We start from the raw sequence: 27,313 nt of genomic DNA, 5'->3' as shown, positions 1-27,313 counted from the left end.
CTGGCCCTGGTGTTAGATGCTCTAGCACAGCCCAGCACTCCCCTCCCTCCACTGCTTTGGCTGCGCTTCCCTCTCGCCTGTTGTTCACCTCACCTCCTCTCCCTCGGCACAGTTACTTCCCTCCACTAAGAAGAGTTAGCCAGCTTGTTGCTAACCCGCACTCTTCCCCCTCCCCAGTCATAGCATTGACTGTGCTGTCCCAGCTGCAGGAAATGAAAGGGACAGGAAGGAGAGAAGAGGGGAGCAGGTAGAAAGTGCAGCTGTAGAGGTATATACAAAATTGTACAAAAGAGCAATGCAGGGCCAGCAATTGTTGTCCACTGTTCGTACACAATACAGAGGTACAAAAACCCCTTTATTGTAAGGAAAAGTGGGTCTGGTCCAATGCGCACAACAGCCTGGGTAGTGGCACCTGGTTGTTGTCCATCTGCTTCAAGTACATACAGAGGCTTATACCTAGTGCATGTAGACAGCACTACAAGCTCAGGTTCTCCTGCGACTTTCATTCTTCAGGGGACGTAAGAAAGGCAGGATAGACAAGGAACATTGAATATTTCTACACAAAACATGAAGCTTAGCGTAACGTGGCAATCAGTCCCACAGGGGGAGAGCTGTGCCCGCTTCTGGAAACAAGACCTGCAGAATAATATTTTATTATGCTGTGGGCACCTCCTGCCGCACTTCCAGTACTGCGTCCATTCCCCGAGCGCTCCAATGAATTCCGTCCACTTGGCGGTTCGCGCCAATCCTCCTGGAAGAAATAACAGCCATTACTTGGAGGGGGAAGTACAAAAACCACTCTTACAGGTGCGGACATAAGTAAACTGAGCACGCGATTTTGTTCTAAGTGCAAACACATTTTCCCTATAGGGAATGAAGAAACGTTGTTCATCCATAAGAATACGCACTGGCGTCCAGTATCCACACACCATACCTGGCAATTTCAAATAGGCAACGAGCGAAAAATGGTAGAAGCCTATAGCGTGCTCCTTTTACTTTTGTCCGCGCCTGTAACTCTCATAAAAGCAGTACTTTATGTGCTGATTCCTGCGCATAAAGAGGCGATGTGTCTGCAGTGGCACCACCACGTCTGCATGGAAATCCAACCAATCATTACCTTTTGCTGAACTCTAAGGAACAATGTTACAAGCTTACTGCTGCTCTGTTGGGATTCCACTGATTGACGCGATTGAGCTCGTACCAATGCACGCTGTTGTGGGCTGCGTGGGCGACCGGTGGCAATGTAAGCAGCACAACAGGCGCGCAGCGCCCACGCTGCATGGTAGCTAAAATGCGTTCAGCATCGCCATGGTTCATGCCTGTAAGTAAGCAATCAGAAAAATGAAAATACATGCATAAATATTGTTGATGCAAACAAGTGTACCCTGGTAAGGTCGTCAGCCCCTACCAGGAAGACAACTACGGGCTCCGCATAGCCCACCTTGTGCAGCCTCTGCAGCAAGGTTTCTGCGGTTGCGCCGAGAATCTGTGTAGGACTTTCTGCACGATGCAAGTTAGGGACATTGATCATAAGGATGGTTTTCTCTTCTACGCAGTATACATGTAGGACGGAAACACTCCAAAGCATGCTCACCGATGTGCCCGCGAAGAAGACCGGTCGTCGGCTGCACCAAGCACATGAGGACACTGTCCCAAATAACCTGGTGTTAAAACAGCCGTGCAGGGCTGTTCCTGAACATCTGCGTCAGAAAAAAAAAATACTGCTAGGAGATGACTGTGACTCCAACTGCAGTGTATAGGCGCTGACATGAGCAAACGGAGCACGCTATTCCGTACTAATTGCAATCATACGTTCCCTATCGGTCATGAAGAAGCATTATTTGTCCGTGAGCAAGAGCACTTTCATCCGTTACCAGCCTTGACACACCAGAGCTCCCAGTTTCAATATGGCAACGCATCAAAAACGTTATGAGCCAATTGCATGCTCCGTTTGCTTTTGTCCACACCTGTAGTTTCAAATTCGCAGTTTCTGCCGTGAGCTTATGGGAAGAACTGTACTTACTGTTGATGTGGGTGGGCTTCAATCTCTCAGCTTCTGGGTCGCAGTGCGGTTCGTTGAAAATGTGGATGGCCTCGTTGCTGGTTTCTATTTATACCAGGGGGCGGCGCCCAAAATTTGCCTTTTTCAGGGAGGGGAGGAGGGAGTGCCGTGGTATTGGGGAAGCAGTTAATGCGAGGCCCTTCCAGCATAGGCATTACTGTACTCTCTGCTGCAAGTGCACATGGCATTCGAGTGAGCCATGGAGGAGAGAGAGAATAAACTTCATATAATTGCATTTCGTGTGGCCTTGAATGAGGCATATCAGTGGTCAGGGCCCTTATTTCAGGGCTCCGCTAGCTTGTTGGCTTTTCTGACCTAGAGAAATTGTTTCTCTATGTCCAAGCTGGCCAGCAGTGCCTCCCACTGAACTCTATTTGGGTTGGGTATATGCGGTTCAATGTTGTGTGTTGTACACTCCCACGTGATATGGTACAAGGTTGCCGTTGAACCATACCGCGGACATTCATCCTTGTATGTCGTGGTGTGTATCTTGTGCAGTTTGTGTAGGGTCATGGAAGTGCCTGTCTATAGTTTACACAGATCTGTGGCGCCTTCTGTCTTTAGTTTCTCGTGAGGGGGCGAGTAGACCATGTTGTTTTCTCTGTAATGTTGAAGTATGTGAGAGTAGTCGGGATCGACGGGCATTAGGTCGTCTACCGCTGGTTAGCTGAAAGCGCGGTAGTAGTAGTAGTAATAACTTTATTCCTAGAAATATATGGGTGAGTGTCGGTGTAGAGGCACTCTTCACATCTTTTGATGTGGTCTGTGGCTCTTGTGGCAGGGTTGGAGCCCCTAGTCCAGGGCCCCACACTGAGTCTTGCCGCCAGATATAGCTTTCCGGACCAGTCCTGCCTGGACCGCCGGATCCTCGCTGGAAAGCATCCTCTCCCACTGCTCCGCACTCGGGATTCTGTTTATTGCAGCCGCATTTGTTCTCTTTTCACACCACGTTATATGAATTAACGTGGCTTTGTCCTCGCACCACGGGCATTTGCTGCTATATAGCGCTGGGTGAATCTTGCTTAGCATGTTTAGATTCGGGAAAGTTCCCGTTTGTAGCTGTCTCCAATAGACCGCTTCCTGCTGGTGAAGATTTTTGTGAGGCGGGGGATATCTAATCCTGACCCCCTTATTCAGAATTCCTGAGTATCCTAAGGGCACTCGTTCCGCTTCAGGCTGCTCGAGGCTGGTTTGGTTGGAGGCTCGGTTTGTAAGCTCTCGAGCTCTCCTATCCGCCTCGGCATTCCCCGCGATGCCTGTGTGTCCCAGTACCCACATTATGATGTGTTATAATTGTTTTTCCTTAGGCGGTAATTTGGCTGTATTTAGGATGTAGAGCGCTGCCCCCCCCCCCCCCCCCATTTTGCCATTCATGTAGTTTCTGCACGCTGTTTGCGAGTCTGTTAGAATTATTAGGGACCTTTGAGCACAGTAGTCCTCTGCCGCCGCTGGGGCAATGGCAGCCTCTTCGGCCTCCTCAATCGTGCCATCCCTGAGAGTTGCGCCGGCTATTTCTTTGAGCTCATGATTAATTGCCGTTGCAACCGCTCTATTTCTGTTATGTTGTCCAGTTCTTCCGTATGCAGCCGCATCCGTGTACGTAATGTTTTCTTTGTTGGCTAGGTTCTGTTGCACATACTGTGCCCTAGCCTCCCGTCGCTCTTTGTGCAGGTTCGGATCCATATTTTTGGGAATTGGGGCTACCCTAATTGTTTGCCCGGTAGCTTGCGTATCCTTGGGCCGCTAGTCCGTGTGTAGGTTGCCTGTGATCCCTATGGGTCCTAGTAAAAAAAAAAGAATTGAAAATTGTTTTTTGAAGAAAGAAAATGGCGCTGTAACTATAACCCTGCCGTAAGAAAAGGGATAAAGGAGGGAGTGAAAGAAGAAACGAAGAAAGAGGTGCCGTAGGGAATAATTTTGGCCACCTGGAGATCTATAACATGCATTGATATCGCACAGCACACAGGGCATCTTATTGCGTTTTGCCTCCATTGAAACGCGGCTGCCGTGGTTGGGTTCCAACCCGGGTACTGCGACTCAGTAGACGAGCGCCTTAACCACTGAGCCACCGCGGCAGGTTGTCCTGGTACCCAGATTATCGTTTGGGTAAACTCTGTTTGCTCATTCTTTTGGTTGGTCAGGATGCGGTAGGCACTCTTGCCGATCTGTCCTCTTTGAAAATTTTTTGCATGCTGTTTGGCAGCCAGTGAGAATTGTGAGCAGTTTCCTTGATTTCCTGCCATCTTGGATTGCAAGAATGATGGCGGCTTCTTCTACATCTGTGACGGAGTTTTTGGACCTTGATGCACTGGAGGTTACGCTTTCTCTATGGTATGTGACCACTGCTACTGCATTATTGGCGTTGGCACGGGCAGGGACACTTTATTTTTCGTTCTTTTCATTGTTATAATTGTTCGTTATTTTATTGTTTCGTTTGGGTTGTTCGTTGGTAGTTGTAGGGCCGTTTTGAAAGCCGTTTTGATTATAGCATCTGCTTTCTCCTTCTCCGCCTTAGTGAGGTTATAGTAGGGCAGGCTGTAAGTTATCCTGCCTATTACTGAGCTCCTCACAAGGCAGTGTGCGTCTCCCTCCTTCATATCAGGGTGTCTACCAACTGGGGAAACCGGGAATGCTCAGGGAATTTGGATAATCTGGAAAAACTCAGGGGATTTGTGCTTATATCAGGGAAAATTAGCTTCAGTTCTACATAAAAGTCGCGATAATTCTGCCTCGTGTAAACAATACGGACTGGCATTGCACGGATTCTCCAGTGCTGCGTTACGCGTCCTCTCCTCAGCGACCGCTGGCCTCCAGAGTTGTGCTATCAAGTGGAGCATCCCAGCAAGGCGGCAAAAAGCTTTGCGGCGCCAGCGGCGCTTCCAGTTTCGAAGCGTACCACGTCGAAAGCGGACACTTTACCGCGCTTCCTACGGTTCGCACGTGCGCTATTCGATGGCCAGTGGCCTCCCCTTATTTTCCTGTGTTTCCGAGTAAACAGCTCCAACAAGGCGGTAGAAAACTTTATGAGAACTTGCGATATTCCCAAATGAACTCTTGCTCCCTGTGCATCTTCTTGATGGAAGCGTCCATTTCTGCCGCAGGGGGTACTGCACGCGATGCAGGCGGCGCAGCTTTGGGAGAAAGGGATATAGTTTCGTGCCTTTTCGCGATCTGCCGACGCTAGGAAAGCAATTAATTCTGTCCGTACATTGCTGCGCTGTTTTGAACCGACTTAGCTTTAATGACTGCTGTGGTGCCGCATGCAAGCTGTGTGCGAGATGTCAAGCATGACGGTCTTCAAATGCACTTTCGTCCCGGACTGGACGAATTCGAAACATTGCCAGTTTGCAGCCTGGATTAGGCCCATCGAAAGTAACCCAAACGCAGCGTACATTGCGCTATGCAGAAAGCAGTTTTCGCTCAGCAACATGGGAAGAAGAGCGGTGACAAGTCACGCTGAAAGTAAGAAGCACCGACTGGCCATTACCGGAGCCAGGGCACCCTCTGTAGCCTCATTTTGACACCGCGTACCACTGTTGTGTCCAATGCCGGGCCAGTGCCATCCGTTTCTGCACATACTTCAAGTGCTTCAACAACTGCGACAGACGTCCAACCAGGTCGTACAGCACAGGATATCTTTCAGCATGACTTCGAGGTCATAAATGCTGAAATGATGTGGTTCCTCAACGCTGTTATGACGCACATATCGCTCCGTGCTGCCGCGGCATTGGCTTCTGTGTTCCCTTTGATGTTCCCATCATCAGTTACAGCCAAGAAAATGGAGCTTGGCAAACACCCGCCGCGGTGGCTCAGTGGTTAGGGCGCTCGACTACTGATCCGGAGTTCCCGGGTTCGAACCCGACCGCGGCGGCTGCGTTTTTATGGAGGAAAAACGCTAAGGCGCCCGTGTGCTGTGCGATGTCAGTGCACGTTAAAGATCCCCAGGTGGTCGAAATTATTCCGGAGCCCTCCACTACGGCACCTCCTTCTTCCTTTCTTCTTTCACTCCCGCCTTTATCCCTTCCCTTACGGCGCGGTTCAGGTGTCCAACGATATATGAGACAGATACTGCGCCATTTCCTTTCCCCCCAAAAAACCAATTATTATTAAACACAAGGTATAGGCTGTACCATTGTCTGTGGCTCCGCACCTTTCTTCAAGGAGAACCTCATGTCGGAAGTAAGCCAAGCCTCCCACTTTGTCGTGGCGTTTGACGAATCGTTAAACAAAGTTGCACAAAAAGAGAAAATGGACGTGTTGGTTCGCTTTTGGTCGGATGCAGAGCAGAGCGTGAAAACGCGCTACTTGACGTCATGCTTTCCGGGCGCACGCGGGCAGAAGAATTGGTGTCCGCTTTTAAAACTGCCACAGATGGACTGTCCTGATCAAAAATTCTTCACATTCCAATGGATGGGCCAAATGTAAATATAAAGTTCCTTCGTGAGATCAAACAAGAACTTTGTGAATCCAGCGACGGTCGTCGTATTCTCGAAGTTGGTAGCTGTGGCCTTCATGTTGTGAAAGGTGCTTTCAAAACTGGACACGCGGCAACAGGTTGGCAACTCGCGGAATTTCTTCGTGCTTTGTACAACTTATTCAAATGTGCACCTGCCCGACGCGCTGAACACGCATGCATAACCGGGAGCAACATTTTCCCTATGAAGTTTTCCGCTGTGCAGTGGCTTGAAAATGTTCGTGTAATTTCAAGAGCTATTGAGATTCTGCCGTACCTAAAAGTGTACGTCGAGTCGTGTCGAAACGAGAACAACCGATCAACCAGCTCCAGTGAAGGTATAAAGACTTTACGTGATGAATGTTGGGCGTTAGGATGTCGGAGGTGTTCGAATCATTTCAAGAGGCAGAGGAAGGAGAAGAAGCCAGCTATGCAGCACAGCACGAAGTGGGTGCCCTGGACCGGCTCTTCTCGGATGAACGTCGCCGGCATCGCCGCGCCGTTTAGTTCCACGTCCCAGCTGGTGCGGTCCTCGCAGTCTCTTCGCTCACACCGGGACGCCGCCGTCGGCTCCTTCGAGGAGTCACTCGGCGCGCCTTCTTGTGAGCAGCCGCGATCTGGACATCAGGCAGCGTTCGCCGTAGTGGGTGCGTTTGCTAGCTCTGCCTAGTTCACTAGAAACAACGACCGACACGGCGCAAAATACGCGGAATACCGGGAGCTGTCGGGTATCCTTTGACGCCAGTGTTTGCGCGCATACATGGTGGTACGTACACGCACTTTTTCACAAACATTTTCTTTCGAAGAGTACCCGCCGCGGTGGCTCAGTGGTTAGGGCGCTCGACTACTGATCCGGAGTTCCCGAGTTCGAACCCGACCGCGGCGGCTGCGTTTTTATGGAGGAAAAACGCTAAGGCGCCCGTGTGCTGTGCGATGTCAGTGCACGTTAAAGATCCCCAGGTGGTCGAAATTGTTCCGGAGCCCTCCACTACGGCACCTCCTTCTTCCCTTCTTCTTTCACTCCCTCCCTTGTCCCTTCCCTTACGGCGCGGTTCAGGTGTCCAACGATATATGGGACAGATACTGCGCCATTTCCTTTCCCCAAAAACCAATTATTATTATTATTATTCTTTCGAAGCAAATAACCCATAGCTTTTATACTAGTATAACTGCCATAACAAAGCCGTTATCCTCATCTGCCAAGTGGACAGCTGTTGAAAAGCGAATGGCGCGTGCAGAAAATAACTGACGCATATCGTGTCCATGTGCGAAAAAGCACGGGGTGGTGAAAACTTGAAGCAGATGGGCTTAAATAATGTATTCGCCGTATGTGGACAAGAAAAATATATTTTTCGGGTTCTCCTGAAGATTTGGGAGCATGCGATGACTCTGAATTCCACAGGCCTTTCCATGTACCATAACACTGGAAGAAATGTGATTGCGCATTACGCTTCAGTGACACCATAGTCCTTCAATGATGGCACAGAAATAACCGGAAGGAAAAGAGGCAATCGGGATTGAGCACTGCGTCTTACTGTAGCCGAACGATTCTCATCAGAAAATAAGGAAATAAACAGACCTGTTCAAACTTAGCAAGGAATAAAATGTCACTGTCGTCACTTTCACATGACAAGTAATGGTGGCGCCTTGTTGTCTACGCAACTATGTCCATAATATTAAAGAAGCGCTAGGCAACAAGGACGAAGAACGAAGGGAACACACACAAAGGCGCTGATCTTACAACTCTGTACTCTGGAGTTGTAAGATCAGCGCCTTTGTGTGTGTTCCCTTCGTTCTTCGTCCTTGTTGCTGAGCGCTGTTTTAATATTATGGAGCATTTCCAACTCGCCCAATCTGCCGTTCTTCTGCAACTATGTCCTCTGCATTACAATTCGCCCTGCCGCGTCAATCTTTCAGTAATTCTCGATGTACACTAACAAAGGCATTCTTCAGAGCCACTTTTAACCGTCCTTTTCGGGCTTTCAAGGGATGTCTCGGTGGCCTGAATACAATGAGCAGTGCGTTCACTGTATTTTTTTTCCTTTTTTTTCAGTCACCGCCGCACGGATAGTCAGCGATGCGACGCTTTCGACGGTAGCATCTTCTCGTGGCAGCGGCAAGCATGAGGGATCGGCGGCGACACTGGTTCCTCCCTCCACCTCCTCTTCTTCGGTCTGCTACAGGGCGGTGACGCTGGTCTGGCCACTGGTGCTCTTGGGCGGTGCCGCAGCGGCTGTGATCACCCTGGTGCCGATCCTTTTTCTGGGCAACGTCATGGGTGAGGACCCTTCATTTGAACCGTCGCGACCGCTCGTCCGGGGCCCCTTTCCCGAAGAGCTGATGGTGCGACAGTTGCACGATGAGGGCACTGCAATGCCGCAAACAGTGACTGCGGCAGGTGCTCCCACCACCGGGACGGCATCTTCGGACAGGCCTGTCCCCGAGGCATCGTCGCGGCCATGAACGCCGAGGGAGAACACAACGCCTCCTGGAGTACATCGTGCGCGTACGTGGCCATGATATATGGTTCACAGTTCTATAATTATAGATATTGTGCTGTAGGTCGTGATATTGTGTAACGTATACGACGAGAATTGCGCATGGTTTTTGCGGCAATAAAGAACTGCATCACGCTGAACCATCATCGCTTACCGTGCTGGTATTCAGGACAATATACTTAGCTCCTGAAAGCACGAGTGCATGATGTGAACAAAGACTTGCGTATTTCTTCAATTGTGTCCAATTGTACCTCAGATTTGTGTTTCGCAGCTGGAGACAATTCCGCCAAGGCGCCGCAGCTAGTGTATACTGCGACATTATCAACATGAATGTGCAGAAAGAAAAGTATGTTGAGACGACTCGCATTTAGAATAGAGGAGGAAGGATTTAATTGATTCCGTAAACAGGCGTTTGCGCTGCGGAATTTATAGATGTGTCGCTGTATTATTAAATTTACAGCCAGCTATAAGCAATCAGCTCTTACTGTCCATTTAAAAATGCGCACCTGATGCTCGTTCAAAACACCTTTAATCTTCCATTGAAACGCTGGAAGACAGGCCAATGAGGGAGCAGCGATGATGTTCAAGAATTACAGAAGCAGCCTACTTGCCTCATCAGTGAAATGGATGTCTGAAGTTGTGAATGGCTGAATGAACGTCTTTACTGTAGAAAATGGTGTGCGTGCCGATTAGTTTGAGGCCGTATAGTCCGTGGCCGCATATGTAGTGGTCACCGCCTCGGCACGTTCCACCAGTCATTGCTGGCCGGCGGCTGTGGGGTGAGGAGCCTTGATTTTTCAGGATGTTTTACTAGGCCCGGATTTGTGGGGAGCATATGCCACTTGCAAGTCTGCCTTCTATGTCGACCGAATTTTCACCGAACCTCCCCGCTGTACGATTGCGGACCTAAGCCGATGCGGATCCTAGCCACAAGAACTGCAAGGCAGCGCTGTGATAGAAGTTTGTAGTGCCAAATTGGCATGGCGACACCTCTTTCTTCCTTTCTTCTTTCACTCCCTCCTTTATCCCCTACCTTACGGCGCGGTTCAGGTGTCCGCCGATATGTGAGACAGATACTGCGTTATTTCCTTTCCCCAAAAGCCAATTTTCAATATTTTTGTTCAGCCGAACGCAATTCTCCTGGATTCGTTGTAGCACCGCTTCTTTAAGCGCTCCGTCCCGTCTTTCTATCTTGTGTTGTGTCTTTTTTCGCGCCTGTAACCAAAAAGATGTACAGTTACCAACTTGCCCAGCAAGACGTTCTTTTAAGCTATATACGCAAGTTGTGCTTTTTTCACATTTTCCCCCTACCACAATGTCACCGAGGAAATCTCGAACGCCATCAAGGCGTTGGAGTAGCTTATGCATGTAGCGCTGGAAGATCGCAACTGCCACTGCAACTCCAACTGGAAGACACGTGACACGAAACAGACTATGGTTCGTGGCGATGGCCTGCAAGACAGCTGTTCCCTCTACTGTCAGTTAGATATGATCATGATCAAGCTTGGGAAAAATTACGCAAAATGAGTTTTGCACATAGTTCTTCTGGTGTCGGCAAGGGGTAAGTGTGCCACTGAACAACAGATTTACCATACTTTCATAATCACCACTGATTCTAACTGTGCTGTTCTTTGTCAGTGACGTTAAAGATCCTCAGGTGGTCGAAATTATTCCGGAGCCCTCCACTACGGCACCTCTTTCTTCTTTTATTCTTTCACTCCCTCCTTTATCCCTTCTCTTACGGCGCGGTTGAGGTTTCCGCCGATATATGAGAGAGATACTGCGCCATTTCCTTTCGCCAAAAACCAATTAAAAGTTCTTTGTGCGAAGCTTGACCTTAAGGTTGACCTTAACACGGTTCCAACCAAGAATCTTGTGTAAAGCTTAACCAATTAAAGATGACCTTTGCCAACCTGGAGAAATAAAAATTATTCCTGCATGCGACTGTGCTTCGAACCCGCGGCGGCGCGAACAGATCAGCTGCGCTGGCCGCTTCAAGAGAGCACTATATACCGTGTAAACAACGTTCCTCCCCATGTGCGCCCAGAAAGGATGGAATGTCCCAGTCCCAGTGCAACATTTATCGAACATTTCCAGGCCGTAGAGGCAGGACACAGAAAAGGGCAGTGTGCCCACTAATGGTCTAGAAACGTTTTTCGAGGGTGTTAATCAGAAACAAAAACAAATCATATATAGCATTTTGGTCCCAGAAAAGTAACTGGGGGGAACGTTTTTGAGACCAATGCTTTTCAACAAAAAATACAAATTGACTTCTCGCTCCCTTTTCTCTCTCCCTCGCGCCAAAAGCCTGGGGAAGAGAAGGTTTTGCTCTTGCACGCCGTTTTGAGAGATCAGTTTCTTTCGAACAGCCGAAGGAAGTGCAGTTAACCCCGCATCTCTCTCTCTCGTGGGCCGTCGGTTCCATGCTGCAGGTACGCCCAGGCCTCTCCTCACACTACATACCCAAATCTGAGTTTACTCAGCAAAATCTATCCATCCACTTATGAAAACAAATGCCCGCTATGCGGTGAACACGCAACGCTTTACCACGTTACATGGGCCTGTCAGAAAATGCAGGCAGCGCCGATAAACAACACACCTACACCGAAGCAGTGGGAGGCTGCGCTGTCCAGCTCGAAGTCTGAAGAGCAGCTCAAGCTGATCGACAGGGCTCGCAAGACTGCAAAGGCCGCTGGGGCCCTGGACTGAGGGCTCCACCTACGCTGCGAGAAATAACCCTTATACAATAAAGTTTTTCATTCATTCATTCATTCATTCATTCATTCATTCATTCATTCATTCATTCCTCACACCGCTGCGAATATCCGGACCCCGTAGAGTATCTGTTACGGGTCCAAGTTGGACTTATTTTTGGAAATGTGGCGGAGAGTTTGAAGGATGCTTCACTCCCGCCACCGGTTGGCCCGGTATTGCACTTCCTCCGGGATTGGCCTTGTCTTTAGCGCGTCTGTACTATCCTGTCTTTCTATCCCATCTTTCAACTCTCCTTCTATCTGCACGTGGTAGCGATTGTGGCTCGGCTTGAGCCAGTGAGCAGGCCTGTGCACTTTCCTTTTCTTTCTTCGTGGCAGCAACAGACAGACATGCTGCAGGCAGGCAGGCGACGGCGATCTGCTCTTTCATCGCACCGCCGGAAGCGGCGGTAACCAACGTGCCCGTTTTCTATAGTGTTTCCAACTTCAACACGGTGCGGCGGTCCCTGAAGGCATCTCCGACTCCCAGCGGTCCTCGCTGCGCCGCTGTCTATCAGAGGCGCAGTAATGGCCTCCCGTCGCTCGCCCGGCTTCCTCGCTGGACGGAATCCATCTTACGCACACGTATTCGCGAAGCCCCTAGCCGCTCGCGCGCAAGCCCCAGCGCACGGCAGCTCTTGCTCTCATCACTGGGCTGTCGTGAACTTCGTAGCCACGGATTCGTGGCAGCTTTCCCGCGCACCTCGGCGTGCCCACATAATTCCTTTTGCAACTGATGCAGCGGCGCGCGGCGCGTCGCGAGTCCTTTGCGCAGCTTAATTCACGGCCCTACACCATAATGGCGCTATTCCAGGCGTCGTTCGCGGCAGCGGATTTAAAGGCAATGGGCGACTCCTGGCACGCACTCTGCATTCTTCAGCGCCTCCGACGACTGTGGCGTGTAGTTGGTGGCAGCGTAGCCGTCCACTGCGGTCATAGGCGGGAGAGATCTTCGGAGGCCCACCAGACTCTTGCTGCGAGTGCCCATGGATTAACCTTGTCTACCTACATTGCCGTCCTGTCGCAGTGGTATAGTTTGTGTTGTGTTCGCGTCGCTGACTCCCAACCCACCCCCACCGGATTACTTGCGCCTTGATCACCTTGATCTCGCCTCCCACGCCGTATTGTGCCGCACGCGTGGTCTGCTGTATAGCATGGGTGCGGCGCGCCAGGGCTCCTACCTCAGGACGTCCCCCCTTTCCATCCGGCTGCAAGCAGTCTTATCTCCACACTTAGTCACAAGAAAATAAAACGGGGCTGTAACGAGGATGTAACGCGTATGTTCGAGCGTTCGCTGTGCCGTGAGAAGGCGCAGGACAGAAGGCTGCGTTGAACTCATATATATATAGTTGCAGCATTTTATTTCACCCCCGGGTTTCCATTGGAAACGTCGTCAAGGTATGTTGGTTTATGCTCAGTTTTTATTTTCGCCAAGTAGAGTTAATTTTTTTCTTCCTGTTTTGATAACACGTCGCTGAAGCTTACTCCGGGGCTCGTGCGAGAGGCAAAGCGAGGGGGAGGTTTCACCTGCAGAAAATCCGGGACCTGGAACCGCGTATCTGTATCGTACGCCCATCTCGTCTTTTCTTTTGGCACCCAGGTTGCTCTTTACATGCGTTTGCTTTTGCGTGTGCATACATGCTTTTGTACCCTTTAGAATATTTGCTTTAGGTGCATCAATTTTCAGCCTGTATTATGTTTTTATTGCTTCATTTTTATCAGATTTCTGAGGGGTAGAGAAAAATTTGGTCATAATTATATGCTGGTGCCGTAGTCCTACGTGCATTATGTGTTAAATGGTGCATACGAATGCGTCTCCTGTTTGTATTCATTTAAATGCAAAGAGCACATCTATTAAACTGAAATTACATCATATTGCGCTAGTATTTCCTGTTGTATGGGCAGGATCGGGCGACTTTTTGAATTCATATTTCCTTTGTGGTGTAAAATTCTAGCACATTTCATGTTCTTGTGGCGGGAGCAGCGCTGCATGAAACAAAGGAGAGATGCGGGAATCGACGATGACTAACAAATTTTAAATGCACGTTCGTCGAATATATACATCTCGCTCTTGCAAGAAGGAAAGGACAGAAGCATGGCAAACGCATAAGATGTACACGTGGTAAAAGATTAGGACAACGCACGCAGATAATTTCGCTGTCACGAAGCGCTATCGAAGGTATGCTGACGCATACGTCGCTCTTTTGTCGGATGTTGAAAGCGTCTTCAATCTCTCTGGTCCGTTGATCAAAATATGACGTGATGACCATTGCGTTGCTAAGCTGCACGTCACATTCATGCTCTCTTCAATGTTTTGATATTAATTCAGTGCTGATTGCGCCCTTTAAGGACCTTTTCTGCTCTCGAAGCCGTTTATTCAAACAGCGCCCTGTTTGACCAATATATAGGTGCGTCCGCATTACAGAGGTTCATAAACCCCGCTTTTCACACATCTCACTTTTTTTCGGTGCTTTTTCTTGCATTGTTTTTTTCTTTGCTCGCTGTTGACTTTGGTGCTCAGGCTTCTTAACTTTTTGGGTGCTGACATGAGCACTTTTACACCAGCTCTTGCGCCTACCTTTTTGAGACTGTGGGAAATGCCATTAATGTAAGGAATGACCGCGTACGGCCTCCTTTTTTCTGATGTGGTTGTGATGTATTTCCTGCCTCTAATTGCTTGCAGAATCCCTTCTGCGACACTGGATAGCAGTCTCGTCGGGTAACCTGCTGCTTTCAGCCGACTGTTCTGGGCGTCAAAACTGCCTTGAACTTCATGATGACAGCATCTCGTCAATGCGGCTCTCGTTGCTGCTTTTGCTAAGGACTAGAAAGACTAGAAGAACTAAGACTAGAAATAACGAGTTAACTCCCAGAAAACAACGTTATGCGATTTCTTGACTTGACGCTAACCTTTCTAGGCGCTCACATATGCTGGCGGTACGGACCACGAAGCTAGAAGGAACTGCTCCCCTACACATCTGCGCACTCGAAGGTCATCAAGCGGGGGTAAAAAAAAACAGCAATTAGAGCCGCATTGACGAGATCCGGTCTTCATGAAGTTCAAGGCAGTTTTGACACCCAGAACCGTCGGCTGAAAGCAGCAAGTTACCCGACGAGACTGCTATCCAGTGTCGCAGAAGGGATTCTGCATGCACTTAGAGGCAGAGAATATGTCACAATTACATCCGAAGAAAGGAAGCCGTACGCGGTCATTTCTTACATGAATGGCATTTGCCACAGTCTCAAAAAGGTAGGCGCAAGAGCTAGCGTAAAAGTGCTGATGTCAGCACCCAACAAGTTAAGAAGCCTGAGCACCAAAGTCAACAGCGAGCAAAGAAAAAATCAATGCAAGAAAAACACCGGAAAAAAACATGTGAAATGTGCGATAAGTGGGGTTTATGAAATACCTCTGTCATGCGGATGTACCTACATTGGTCAAAGAGGGCGCTGTTTGAATAAACGGCTTCGAGAGCACAAAAGGTCCCTATAGGGCGCCATCAGAAGTGAAGTAGCAAAACATTGCAGAGAGCATGAATGTGCTCCGCAGCTTAGCAACACAATGGTCATCACGTCATATTTTGATCAACGGACCAGGGAGATTGAAGAAGCCTTCAACATCCGACAAAAGAGCGACGTATGCGTCAGCATACCTTCAATAGCGCTTTGTGCCAGAGAAATTGATTATCTGCGTGCGATGTCTTAATATTTTACCACGTGCATATCTTATGCGTTTTTCATGCTTCTTTCCTTTCCTTCTTATACGACCGAGATGTATATATTCGACGAACGTGCATTAAAAATCTGGTTGTTAGTCAGTGGCGTGTCCCACCTCTCTCTTTGTCTCGTGCTGCGCTGCTCCCGTCACAAGATCTTGCACCAACCAGCCCAACTTTTCACCTTGTTAAAGCACATTTCCTGTAAACAGGTAAGTCCGAATGGCTGAGCCAGCATGCATTCACGCCAGTGGACAGATGTATTACACCACCTGTAACGTAAGCATTTGCCGGAAATTTGGCACATATTTTCATTTCATTTATTGATCCCTTAAAGGCCCGAAGGCATTACATAAGGGGGGGCATATTGGTTTCCAACGGCGATGATGGGAACATGCATAACAATAAAAGGAACAAACATACAAACAAACATAAAAGGTGTTGTAGTCATATCAGGGTTTTCCAGCAAGTGATACATCATTTAACAAAGATATGTCAAGCAATACTCGCTACAAAAGAGCGCAGAAGTGATCAAGATTTATGTGAGGTGAATTTTTATTTTCTCGCGGAATGTTTTGTGATCAGTGCATGCAGCGATGTCGTTAGGCAGTGAATTCCATAGTGCTATTGCGTTGGGGAAAAATGAGTTGTTGTAAGCTGACGTGTGGCCACTGATGCGTGCTATCGGGTTACCGTGACTAAGCCGGGAGGACGTTCGTAGTGGGGCGGTTAGTAGAGCGTGCCGTGATCTTGTGTTATGATAAAATGTATGAAGTAAGCATATGTGGCACATATGTGTAATGCCTGAAGTATGCATGAAAAAGAAGAAATAATTTTATTGAGCCAGAGCCAAGAAATCGAGCATTAACATTTTGGGGCTTTCCCTGGGATGCACAAGTTTTTAGGCACGGCTAGTTGTGGGGACGTCTTTTGTATGTGTTCGGGAAAAATGAGCACCTCCTGGGGAGATTCCAAATGTCCTGATGGGCTTTTTCTGGGAGATTTTGAGGAGGTTTTGTGTTTGTTGGGTATGCTATCGCCGCTACCGATCACGCCTCGTGTTAAGCTAAACACAAAGCAAAACCATGAGTCAACCAGACTGAACGCATGCTTTCGCGCGTCTACTCGTTTTAACCCCATAAAACCCTACCACTTTTTTATTTGGAATGCCGTACTGGCTGCAAGATTCCTCGTCTGACAAGTTTGTCCAGGACTTCCTCAATTCTCGGCTGAAGAGCAAATGGAATTGGACGGAACTTCAAGAACTTTGGCTGGGCAGTTAGTTTCATTTCCACCCGCGCGATAGGTTTGTTACTCTTTCCCAACCGCGTGGTTGGAAAATTTTGGCATACTTTTGCAGCAGCGTTCCACTTTATGAGTTGCGGATCTTGACCTCATTCCCCAGAGCCATGAACCAGACCCTTCCAGTCTAACTCCAGCCCCCTTTGATAACGACTAGACGCAGTTGACCCGGGCAGTCATGGAGCCAAGTATATTGCAGCTCTTGCTTATTGTACGCGCTTAGTCTCAACTCTCACGGCTCTAACGCGTTTTGGCAGACGCAGACATCTCACAGTCCTCTCGTCAAGCACGGAGCACAGAGCTCCCGAGTCCAGTTCCGTCTCAATGGGCTGTCCGTTGATTTCGACAAACTCGAACTGCCGGCTCAGACGCTACTTGGAAGATTCCGTAAACGTCAGCTGTTCTTTCGCCCATCTCCTTGGCTTACGCGTCGGAAATGCTTGCTTCGCTCTAAGTTTACGTTGGCGACTCCTCACAATGTGTCCCGGCTATTTACAGAAATGGCATTGCGCATACCGGAGCGGGCATTCGTGAGCTTCGTGATCGCCTCCTAAGCGAAAACATTTGGTGCCTGACCGCGTTCCACTGCCGCGTTGTGCGTTCGATTTGCTAGCTAGGCTTAGCAGGGGCAGCGCAATATTTCTGAAGAAAGAATACTTCGTTGCGTAGCGTCCTCTAAATTTTCTCGGTTTCGTGGTGGGCATATTCTGCTGCTACAGCTCTCTCTCTCTCTCTGGCCATTGTGAAAGTTATTTTCGGCTCGGTAAGTAGCTGTCGCTGCAGAGATTCGCTGCGGAGGCCATCCTGTCTTGGAGCACGTCGTACAGCGTCGAGCCGAAATCGCAGTGTTCGGACAGTTGGCGAAGTTAAGCGACGTGGTGTGCAGTGCTCTCCCGCGGACACTGCTCACGTTTTCCGAACTGAAACTGTTGAACGATAACGGTCGGCTTCGGTTTGAAGCGTGTCTCCTATTTCAACACAGTGTCGTCGTAGTGTGTCGCTTAAGGCAGCGTCGGTGAGCACAAAGAACGTATTGCTGCTTAGGTTGCTGCGCCACGAACTGTGCTCAGTACGGCCCGCTCTTGCTCAATTTATGTGATGTCGTTTGCAACGCTATACAGCTCCTGCCTTTCGAGGTACAAAGGCCACGCCGCACCGGTACCGGGGTCGAACGCGTCAAAATTTCCTGGGTGTGTGCCGACGCCAGTTGCAAAACGCTGTCGCCGTTCTGCTGGGTCATCTTGACGCACGGTGCCGTTCCGCTAAATCTTCACGCCACTATATTATGCCTTTATTTCAGGACAGGTATTACAGTAAGACGCGTATGTACTCCACATATCGTATTGAGAATGCTGACCCGGATCACATATGTCAGCGCGGATCACACCACAAGCACTGCCATTGCATTGGCGCACTGGTGCATGATTGCGGGGATAATGGCTGTCCAATTTTTTTTCGGGTTGCCCCTGCCTCGTGGTGCTGTGGAGCGAAGACTAAAACTAAAGCACGTCTCTTCCACAGTGGGCATTGTCTCCTGGTTGTGCCCGCCTGCGGTTGCCTGCATAACACATTATCCCTTCGAAAAAAAAAGAAGCTGCACTGATTGGGAACGCGGACATGCACGGAAGAGAATGAAGACGTGCAGTGGCCTCGAGACGAGCGTTCGAGCGCGTTAGGGGCGGACGTCTTGGCCTGGTTCTCCTCGAAGGAGGCCGCCAAGGTGGTGCGGATTCCATAGCCTTCGCATACGATGGGAGAAGGCGGCACCGGGAACCTCTGGCATGCTCTGCGGACGGCCATACAGGACATCCTGGAGAAGGGCGAGAGCGGGCGGCAATTCGCAGATCTATACCTCAGTGCCTACGCGATGGTGGTCCAGGATCAAGGGGCGCTGCTCCACGGCGGACTGCGTGAAGTCGTGATCGACCACCTGGTGAACAAGGTTCGGCCAGGCGTCTTGGCCTCCCCTCACGACGCCTTCCTACGGGCCCTAAATCAAGCCTGGAATGATCATCAGACAAGAATGAACCGGATAAGGGACATCGTCAGGTACTTGGAGCAGGTGCACGTGCCGCGGTACAGAGTGTGCAGCGTGCACAAACTTGGGGTGCTTCTTTTCCGCGATGAAGTAGCGCGCCACGGAGACATACTACCCAAGCTGCAAGAGTCTCTCCTGCAAACGATGAGTCGAGATCGCGAGGGCGAGATGGTCGACAGGCTATCAGTCAAGAACGCTTGCCAGATGCTGGGAAAACTGGGCGTCAATTCGAGATCGGTCTACGAGGAAGACTTCGAGCGACCCTATTTGGCCGAGTCAGCTAAATTCTATGCTCTCGAAAGTCAAAAGCAGTTGGCGGAAAAGAGTGCGATCGACTACATCGACATGGCAGAGCAACGTATGAACGAAGAGTCGCAGCGGGCAAAGCTTTGCCTGGGCCCCGGCACCGAGCGCCTCATCCAGCAAGTGGTCTTCCAGGAGCTGGTTGCCAGCCATGTGAACTCCATCGTGGCGAAGGAAGACTCAGGCGTCGTGGCCTTATTGAAGAACCAAAGGGTGGGGGACCTCACACGCATTTTTCGGCTGCTCAGCCGTGCGGAGAACGGCCGCAGAGCAGTTACGGAGTGTGTGAGTAACTACCTACGCGGGCTGGGCAGATCACTCATGGCGGAGGATGGCGACAAAGCAGACTCGCTGTGCTTAGTTAAGAAGCTGTTTGATCTTAAGTATCACTATGAGCACATTCTGAATACCTGTTTCAATGACGAGTTCCTCGTCAAGAAAATCATCAGTGCAGACTTTGAGTACATCCTCAGCCTGAACCGTAAATCGCCCGAGTATGTGGCCTTGTTTGCGGATGACATGCTGAGGAAAGGAATAAAAGGAATGGCTGAGCAAGAGATTAAGCAGCTGTTAGACAAAATTATCGTGTTCGTACGGTTCCTGCACGAGAAAGACCTTTTCGAGAATTTCTACAGACAGACCTTGTGCAAGCGGCTGTTGCTCAACCAAATCGTGTCGCAGGAGGCCGAGGGTACCATGGTCAACAAGCTCAAGGCTGAGTTCGGTGCTGTGTTCGTCTCAAAGTTTGAGGCCATGTTGAGAGACTTGTCTCTATCCAGAACCATGGCAGAGGAGTTCAAGAACGCCGTGGCTTCCTGTAAACTGCAACTACATGGATTGGACTTAAATGTACGCGTGCTCACAACGGGCTTCTGGCCTTTCCGTGCGGCTACTCAGCGATGCAATATTCCCACTGCTCCCCTAGACGCTTTTCGGACGTTTCGGCGGTTCTACTTGGCCAAGTACAATGATCGACGGCTGGATTTGCAGCCACAGCTGGGCTGGGTGGACATGCGAGCGGTGTTCTATCCACCAGAAGAGCCATCTGCTTCGTCGGCGCTCCCTATTCAGCTGAGCGGGCCACGAAAATACGCGATTCTGGTGTCGACGTACCAGATGTGCGTGCTGATGCTGTTCAACAGCCGCGACAAGATCACGTACGAGGACATTGCCTCCGAGACGGGCATCCCCGAGACCAACCTAGTGAACGCCTTGGAGTCGTTAACAGTAGGCAAGGCCGCCCAGCGAATCCTCGTCAAGGAACCTCCGACAAACGATTTCGGGCCAGGTCACGTGTTTGCCGTGAACGAAACTTTCACATCTGACCTGAACAAAGTAAAACTCCATATGGCCGCCAAGAAAGGGGTCGATTCGAAGGGAAACGAGTGTGCTACGCGCAACGTGGTCGAAGATCGAAGGTTTGTGACCGATGCCGCCATTGTGAGGATCATGAAGTCAGAACAAAGGCTCTCTCTCAGCGAGCTTCTCACGAAGCTTACCGAGTTGCTGAGCGCAAGGTTCACCCCTAACCCTGAGGCCGTTAAGAAAAGAATCGATGCCCTCATAGAGCGTGAATACCTGGAAAGGGCTCCTGAAAACGCCGAGGTGTACGTCTACGTGCCATGATATGTGGACGCCGCTCGTATATAGCTAGAGTCCGCTCCCGCCGGTGACCAAATTTCCTTTTCAAAATAAACTCAACGAATATCCGTTGTCAAGCCTGTTTTTTTGTTTGCATAGCCGCTAGCTGATACGGCTTCCATGTATAGTCTAAAAACATCCCAATTTTTCGCAGGGGCGGGTTTACGGAGTGCACCAGCTGGCTATAGGCATTCTAACTTGCATCGTGCATTTCTTGAGCTGCAGTTAAGCTTCTTGCCCTCCTCCTGATGTGATGGCCGGATTGGGCTAGTCCGTTGCTCCTCGCGAGCGGTGAGTGAAGATGGCACGCTGGCCGGTGATCGAATATCGGCGGTTAGCGGTACGAAGAGCACTTCAGGCCTTCGTCCGCTCGTCCGGCGACACGTTGCCGGTTGGGGCAGCAATTCCAACTTCTTAGAGACAAAACTTATTTATTAAAGACGGGACCGAAATAAAAAATAATGATGATAAGGCAGTTTAAAAGCTGTTTTAAAAAGGCTGCAAAAAAATGGCCGAGCTTGAGACTCGGCGCGCTCGTCCAAAGTCGTTGTTTCCCACGGGTTTTAACCCCTTCGATAATTGGGCGGAGCTTGAGTAATCTAGTTCTCGCCCAATTTTAACCAACCGCAGTGCAGTGGCACCGTATGTGCAAGTGGGCGGAGCCCAGGGCTCATCGGTCCGAGCCCAGTGAACCCCGCTCCTGGTGGAACGTGCAGGGCGCGTGACTCCGCGTACGCAGCTCCCTGCATGCGCATTCCACCGATTGCCACGCATCGGAACTGCCGTCGCCGTTGACAGCAAAGGAATGTCTTCCGCGGGACAAGGATAACTGGGCGCCGGAACAGAAAGAATTATTGCCGCAGCTCACCCTAAGCGCGGGCGTCACGCCTCGACGTACATTCCTCGATTTCCCCCCGGGTATTACCGCTCCTGGCAACAGGGGCGGGGGGGGGGGGGGGGGAAGGGGGGCATCGGCCCTGTGGGCTTCCACTTAACAGCCGCCTTCATCAAAAAATGTTGGGGCAATGGGGTTTTTCGTGTTAAATTTAAATCTTCCCCTAATTTTTTAGCTAAGGGTTTTCGGGACGTGTCACATAAATTAAAGTGGCAACCCCAACCGTGGCTGGTTTCTTGGATCTTGACGTCATCTGCGTCCACTTTTTTTCTTAGGGTCTGGTTCATACCATGCTAGTAATTTTTTTTTGTATTGCTTGTTTCTTGTCTTCATACTTGTTTATGTGTGTGGCTGTTTCTTGTGCACGTGATCCGAGCCTACAAATTTTTGTCGATACACTCTCTCTCTGCCGTCCGGCTCTTCTGTCACGGTCGGCTTTGAGTCTCGGCCCCTTTGACTCGACCGCCCCAGCCAACACCACAGCTTCTTTTACACATATCGCTGTTTTTGCACCGTTTCTTCCGCAGGTCGATCCAGAAAGCGCGCATTCGCCGTAGCTACTTTGTGCACTACATAGCCTGCCATCCAGTGACCCTTGTATATTTCTATAATGTCCGCTGTGTTTCGGTATCCTCGAGCGTATTTTTCATGCTGCTCACGAAAAGGTACGTTTTTTCTGTCACTTTGGTTTTGCAAGTTGTTCGTAAATCACTGTTATGAAGGTGTACCGCTACGTTGATTGAGCTGGCTAAAGAGCGATCGAGTCATCGGGTTACCTGAAAGCTTGAAGGAAAAAGAAAATTATTTCTTAGTGTACAAATACCCCGTCACGCATCTCCGGTTTGAGCGCTAAACAGAACACGTATAATCTTGCTAAATCGCTAAACCTGTTCAGTATAACCGGAATGGACACTGAGAGGGTGCTGTTTTGAACTGTTCAATCTCATAGCGGCCAGATATCATCAACTGGAGCTATAAACCAGACCAGTACAAACCTGTTTCGGCAGTAAACAGACCCTGAAACACCCTGTTCGCCGCAACTTGGACCCGTATGAAGCCTGTCTTTTTTTTAAAATCCGGTTTCATTAAATACACGATTTTTGAGTAGCCTATAAGCCTTTCATCAGAAGAATTTCTCACGAATTAAGGACGCCTCCATATCGCATTCAATGGGCGAAAGTGGCACCGCGAGAACGTCTGGCATCCCCTTCGGAGGGCCATCTAGGACATCCTGTAGAAGGGCAAGGGCGGGCAGTGATCTATACCCTAGTGCTTACGACATGATGGTCCAGGATCAAAGGGCGCTTCTCCACGGTGGACTGCGCGAAGCCGTGATGGACCACCTGGTGAACAAGGTTCGTCCACCTGTATTGACCTCCGCTCACGACGCCTTCCTGCAGACTCTAAATAGAGCCTGGAACTAACATCAGTCAAGAATGAGGCAGATCAAAAACATCGCTTTCTATCTGCAGCAATACGTGCCAGCATGTGGAGCATCCAAAGCCTCGGGCTGATTCTCTTCCGGAGCGAGGTATACCGCGAAACGGAGACATATACGGGACAAGCTGCAAGAGAATCTGCTTCAAACGATGAGCCGGCGACCGCCAGGGTGAGGTCGTCGACAAGCTGTCAGTCAAGGAAGCCTGCCAGATGCTGGGAAAATTGAGCGTTAATTCGAGATCGGTCTACGAGGAAGACTTCGAGCGACCCTTGTTGACCGAGTCAGCGAAATTGTCCACCCTCTGGCTGCGTATCCCTCTGCACTCCTCTCGTCATTCTCTGCTGCTTCCACGGTAACTCCTCTTCCTCCTTACCCATAGTTAACCTTCCGGTTACGCTGACTAGTACTGCTGCTACGACGCTAAACCCAGGGTACGGGCCTTTCCGTTTAATGACTGACGCTATTAATGGCTCACCCAAGGTATGCCTGGTTTAGTCAAGAGCTTAAATGTCCGAGTGAGTCCGAATGAGAGAACGCAGATTGGTTGTGAGACGAAATGAGTGAGTCCAGACCAGTCGTGAGTCAAAGTGAGTGAGTCCATGTGAGTCGCGAGTCGACCGAATTGAGGGAGTCCAGATCTATGAGTCCAGAGTTGAATGAGTGAGCTAGCCTAGATGAACCGTGAGTCTGAGGCGGGAGTCGCTATATATGAGTGGTTGACCCCGGATGACTGGTGATTCTGAGAGAGCTCAAGTGAGCTGTGAGCCTAAATTAGTTTGAGTTCATGAGTTCGAGGGAGCCCGAGCCAAGAGTGTGTGTTTGAGTTAGCCCGGCGTACGTAGGTTGACCAAACTTTTGTGAGTGAGCACTCGTGATTTTGCCGATGCATGCCGATGGGCAGGTCCTTAAGGCTTCACTGTTTACCGCGACATGTCCCCCCTAATGCTCGCGCATTATAAAAAAAATTTTCCTCGGCCTAGCCGCTCGCTTGTTCGGACTCAAGTTTCGCACAGGGGTGGAATCTGGCGGACAGTTGTTTTATACTACGCTTGGGTGGGAGTATGAGGAGGAGGAGAGACTTTAATGGAACAGGAGAGGTGGGGTACTTGCATTATTCGATTAAAAATTAATGAATCGGAAATCTCCATAGTCTGCGGCGACAACGAAGCAAAGCAGCGAGCTTCCGCGGCACTGTAGGACACTGCTGGTAGCGCCATCACGCGCCCTGGACAAACTAGAGCTCTAGCGTGCAAGGAGGCAGTGGAGAAAAATATGGGAGAAACGCAAAGTGGAGGAAGGGGACAGTCGTGTGCGAAAAATGTTTTCTGTTCCTAATATTGATTAGAGAGAGAGAAAGCAGACTTTATTTACACCGACATATACCTCGGGGCAGGGGCTCAGCCAGAGGGAATGTCTCCCCCTTGCCGGCCCTCCTGCGCCGTGGCCGCAGAGAAGGTCTTGGAGTAAGCCTCCACCGCCAGGCGTAGGACGATCTTTTGTGCATCCGCATTTTGGCTGCGGATGTAGGACTCCCATGCAGGCAACTTGATCAAGGGGATATCAGTCTGTTTAGCTCCCGGAGATTCGGGGCATTGGAAGATTAAATGATTTTGACTCAGATGCACGTAGCAGAGATTGCAAGCCTCTGGGTCGCCTTTAAGCTTATTGCGCAGAGTAACATAAGGGGAGAAGAGATTGGCCTGAATTTTTCGACAGGCCCGACATTCTGAGGGTGTTAGGGACCCATCTGGTGGTGGATAGATCCTTCGGCCTAGTCTGGGAGTCTCAGAGAGCTCCTTGTAGGTGATGAGAGGGTCTTTGTCTCCGGGTAGCGGGGGTCTCTACGGCCACTCGGGTGTATACATCTCGAGCGAGGTGTTGGGCAGCCTCATTGCCTGGTAGACCCTCATGAGCTGGAACCCAGATGACTGAAACATTCCGGTTTAGCGGGTGCTTCCTTAGTAGACTGGCCGCCTGCTTGGAAATTAGGCCTTTATTGAAGTTCCTAACAGCCGCCTTATCTTCTGAGAAAATAGTTTTGGCCCAATATTGATAATGAATGAATGAATGAACTTTATTTCCGACATCGTGGGGTCTCGCGGTCGGGGCGCAGCAATCAGGAGGGGGTGCCTCCCAGCCGGCACTCAGCACCGGAGACAGCGGAGAGAGTCTTGCAGTAAGCTGTCTCCGCTTGTCGGATGATCAGTCTTTGCTGATCCGGGTCGTGGCTCTGGATCAGCCCTTCCCAGGTGGCAAGGTCTGGGATGCTTTGTGATTAAAGAATATGAGAAAGAGCTTTCAAACCAGCCGCGCAGCCACACCCTCCCTCCGTGCTCTTCCTCCCAGGCTCGTTCCTCGAGATGGCACTACCAGTACCATTGTTTCGAAAGCTTGCTTGTTTTGGTCTTCCTTTCAGCAGACGATGATTTTCGATTAATTCTTACTGAATCAGGCATGTCCCCCCCCCCCCCCCCCCACACTTCCCCAGAAAAAAGAAAGTTTAAAGCAAAACTTATCACCAAATTCCACCCCTGTGCGAAGTTTGAGTCCGGAAAAGCAAGCGACTAGGCCAAGGGATTTTTTTTTCGATTTTCACTGAGCATTGAACCCTATCTGGAGAAAGAATAACTTTAATAATAATAATTGGTTTTTGGGGAAAGGAAATGGCGCAGTATCTGTCTTTTATATCGTTGGACACCTGAACCGCGCCGTAAGGGAAGGGACAAGGGAGGGAGTGAAAGAAGAAGGGAAGAAGGAGGTGCCGTAGTGGAGGGCTCCGGAATAATTTCGACCACCTGGGGATCTTTAACGTGCACTGACATCGCACATCACACGGGCGCGTTAGCGTCTTTCCTCCGTAAAAACGCAGCCAGTCCGCTTTTAAAGAATAACTTTCTGTCACGAAATTTTATTCTTAGTTGAATAAGCCATAAAAACACTAGCTGTACATCGATGGTCCTTTAACCTGCGCTGACTTTGTACGGCAGACAGGCGCCTATTTGTTGTTTGTCAATAAATCTTTAGTTGGAAGTAAGCGCTCGCGTTGTCCAGTTCTTCTTTGTCCCTGTTTTTTTGCGCTTGTATATGTTTGCAATGCACCAACTCGCCCAAAGGTCTGTGCTCTTGGGCCTTTTCCAAGGCAGCCGTTTTGCTAGTTCTGATAACCTGGCCGCTAGAGCAATAGGCTAATTTTTGCACCCAAGCCTGTACCTAACTCTTCTGAACTATTAAAATAACGAAGACCATCTTTTTGACGCTATGACGTCTCTTCCGTTGTCGTCAGTCCCTAGCTAGAAGGTCCCTAGCCCCGTGGTCCATAGTCTAGAAATGTTAACAAGCGCCGGCTGACGGTCATGTGTGAAACTGTATGGTTTGCACATGTAACGGTAGATGGCGTCAGCTGTTGAACGCGTTTTCGGAAGATGGACGTCATGTTTTGAACGTCAGTGGTCACTGTTTTCTAGTGTTGTGCAATTGAGCGTTGACGGCACAGGTAGTCATTGAACAAACGCATTTCGTACCACCATGTACCCGGAGTTAGACCGGACTTACGTTTGCGTTCTGCTTTTCCTGCTTTTTGGAAGTAGTAAGTAGATATTTGTAACTGATCAGGTGAGGCGGTTTGTGGTTCTGTAAGGCGCGGTCAAACGTTGTTTACTTCGTGCCAGCGGCTCTAAAGAGGCGCGTTGAACTCAAGTGTCAACGATCAGTAATGTTGCTTCTTGAGTGTTTAACTATTAACAACGATTTCCCGCCAGTGTCTTACTTACGAAAAAAAGAAGTGCTCTACACGATCTTGTAGCCGCTCGTAGTTTGCGTGCTGCGTGCAAGTTGATTGACAAAGGTGAAAGTGTTTCTGAGAAGTTTCTCCGTCTGCACTTGAGGGGTGATTGCAGCAGTCGTATAACATTGCAACGGTGTTTTGAGCCTCAATGAGTTCTTAATTGCTGTATGTTAGAATGAGCCAGCTTGTGTGTGCCTTGCGTTCAGTAAATTTTCTTGGTCACCTCGCCAATTTAATGCTGCTATGTAGTAACTGGTGTCCACCGTTTGGGCAGGTAGGAGCGAGGCTTACTCATAGGATGAAAACAGACTCGGCTTCGATTTGTTACGGCAATGTTGACGCTGCGATGGTTCAGATCATTGCTGCAGTAAAAGGTTCGCTCGAAATAGTACGCCTGGTTTATTAGCACAAAGCATTTGTTGATTTGCGA

At 49.7% G+C, this 27,313-nt stretch overlaps 2 protein-coding genes and 2 pseudogenes across 2 annotated transcripts in view; all 4 read left to right on the top strand.

The window, feature by feature from the left end:
- Nucleotides 1–6,955: 6,955 nt before the first annotated feature.
- On the top strand, nucleotides 6,956–9,036 carry LOC144094771 (uncharacterized). The gene is made up of 2 exons (XM_077628678.1): nucleotides 6,956–7,162; nucleotides 8,569–9,036. The coding sequence occupies exons 1-2, from the start codon at nucleotides 6,991–6,993 to the stop codon at nucleotides 8,976–8,978; spliced, it is 582 nt and encodes a 193-aa protein (XP_077484804.1). The 5' UTR covers nucleotides 6,956–6,990; the 3' UTR covers nucleotides 8,979–9,036.
- Nucleotides 9,037–11,811: 2,775 nt separating this feature from the next.
- Nucleotides 11,812–11,974, top strand: LOC144095704 (U2 spliceosomal RNA; annotated as a pseudogene).
- A 6,557-nt stretch (nucleotides 11,975–18,531) lies between these two features.
- On the top strand, nucleotides 18,532–20,748 carry LOC144095325 (cullin-3 pseudogene; annotated as a pseudogene).
- Nucleotides 20,749–26,494: 5,746 nt separating this feature from the next.
- LOC144093683 (uncharacterized) overlaps nucleotides 26,495–27,313 on the top strand; it is a 28,148-nt gene continuing 27,329 nt past the window's right edge. Inside the window, exon 1 of the mRNA XM_077627270.1 lies at nucleotides 26,495–26,685. Coding sequence (XP_077483396.1) covers nucleotides 26,625–26,685 — 61 coding nt within the window. The 5' untranslated portion in view covers nucleotides 26,495–26,624. The remainder of the gene's footprint in view (nucleotides 26,686–27,313) is intronic.

Source organism: Amblyomma americanum, chromosome 6, assembly GCF_052857255.1.
Source record: "Amblyomma americanum isolate KBUSLIRL-KWMA chromosome 6, ASM5285725v1, whole genome shotgun sequence".
NCBI lineage: Eukaryota > Metazoa > Arthropoda > Arachnida > Ixodida > Ixodidae > Amblyomma > Amblyomma americanum.
This window is presented reverse-complemented; position numbering and strand designations above follow the sequence as displayed.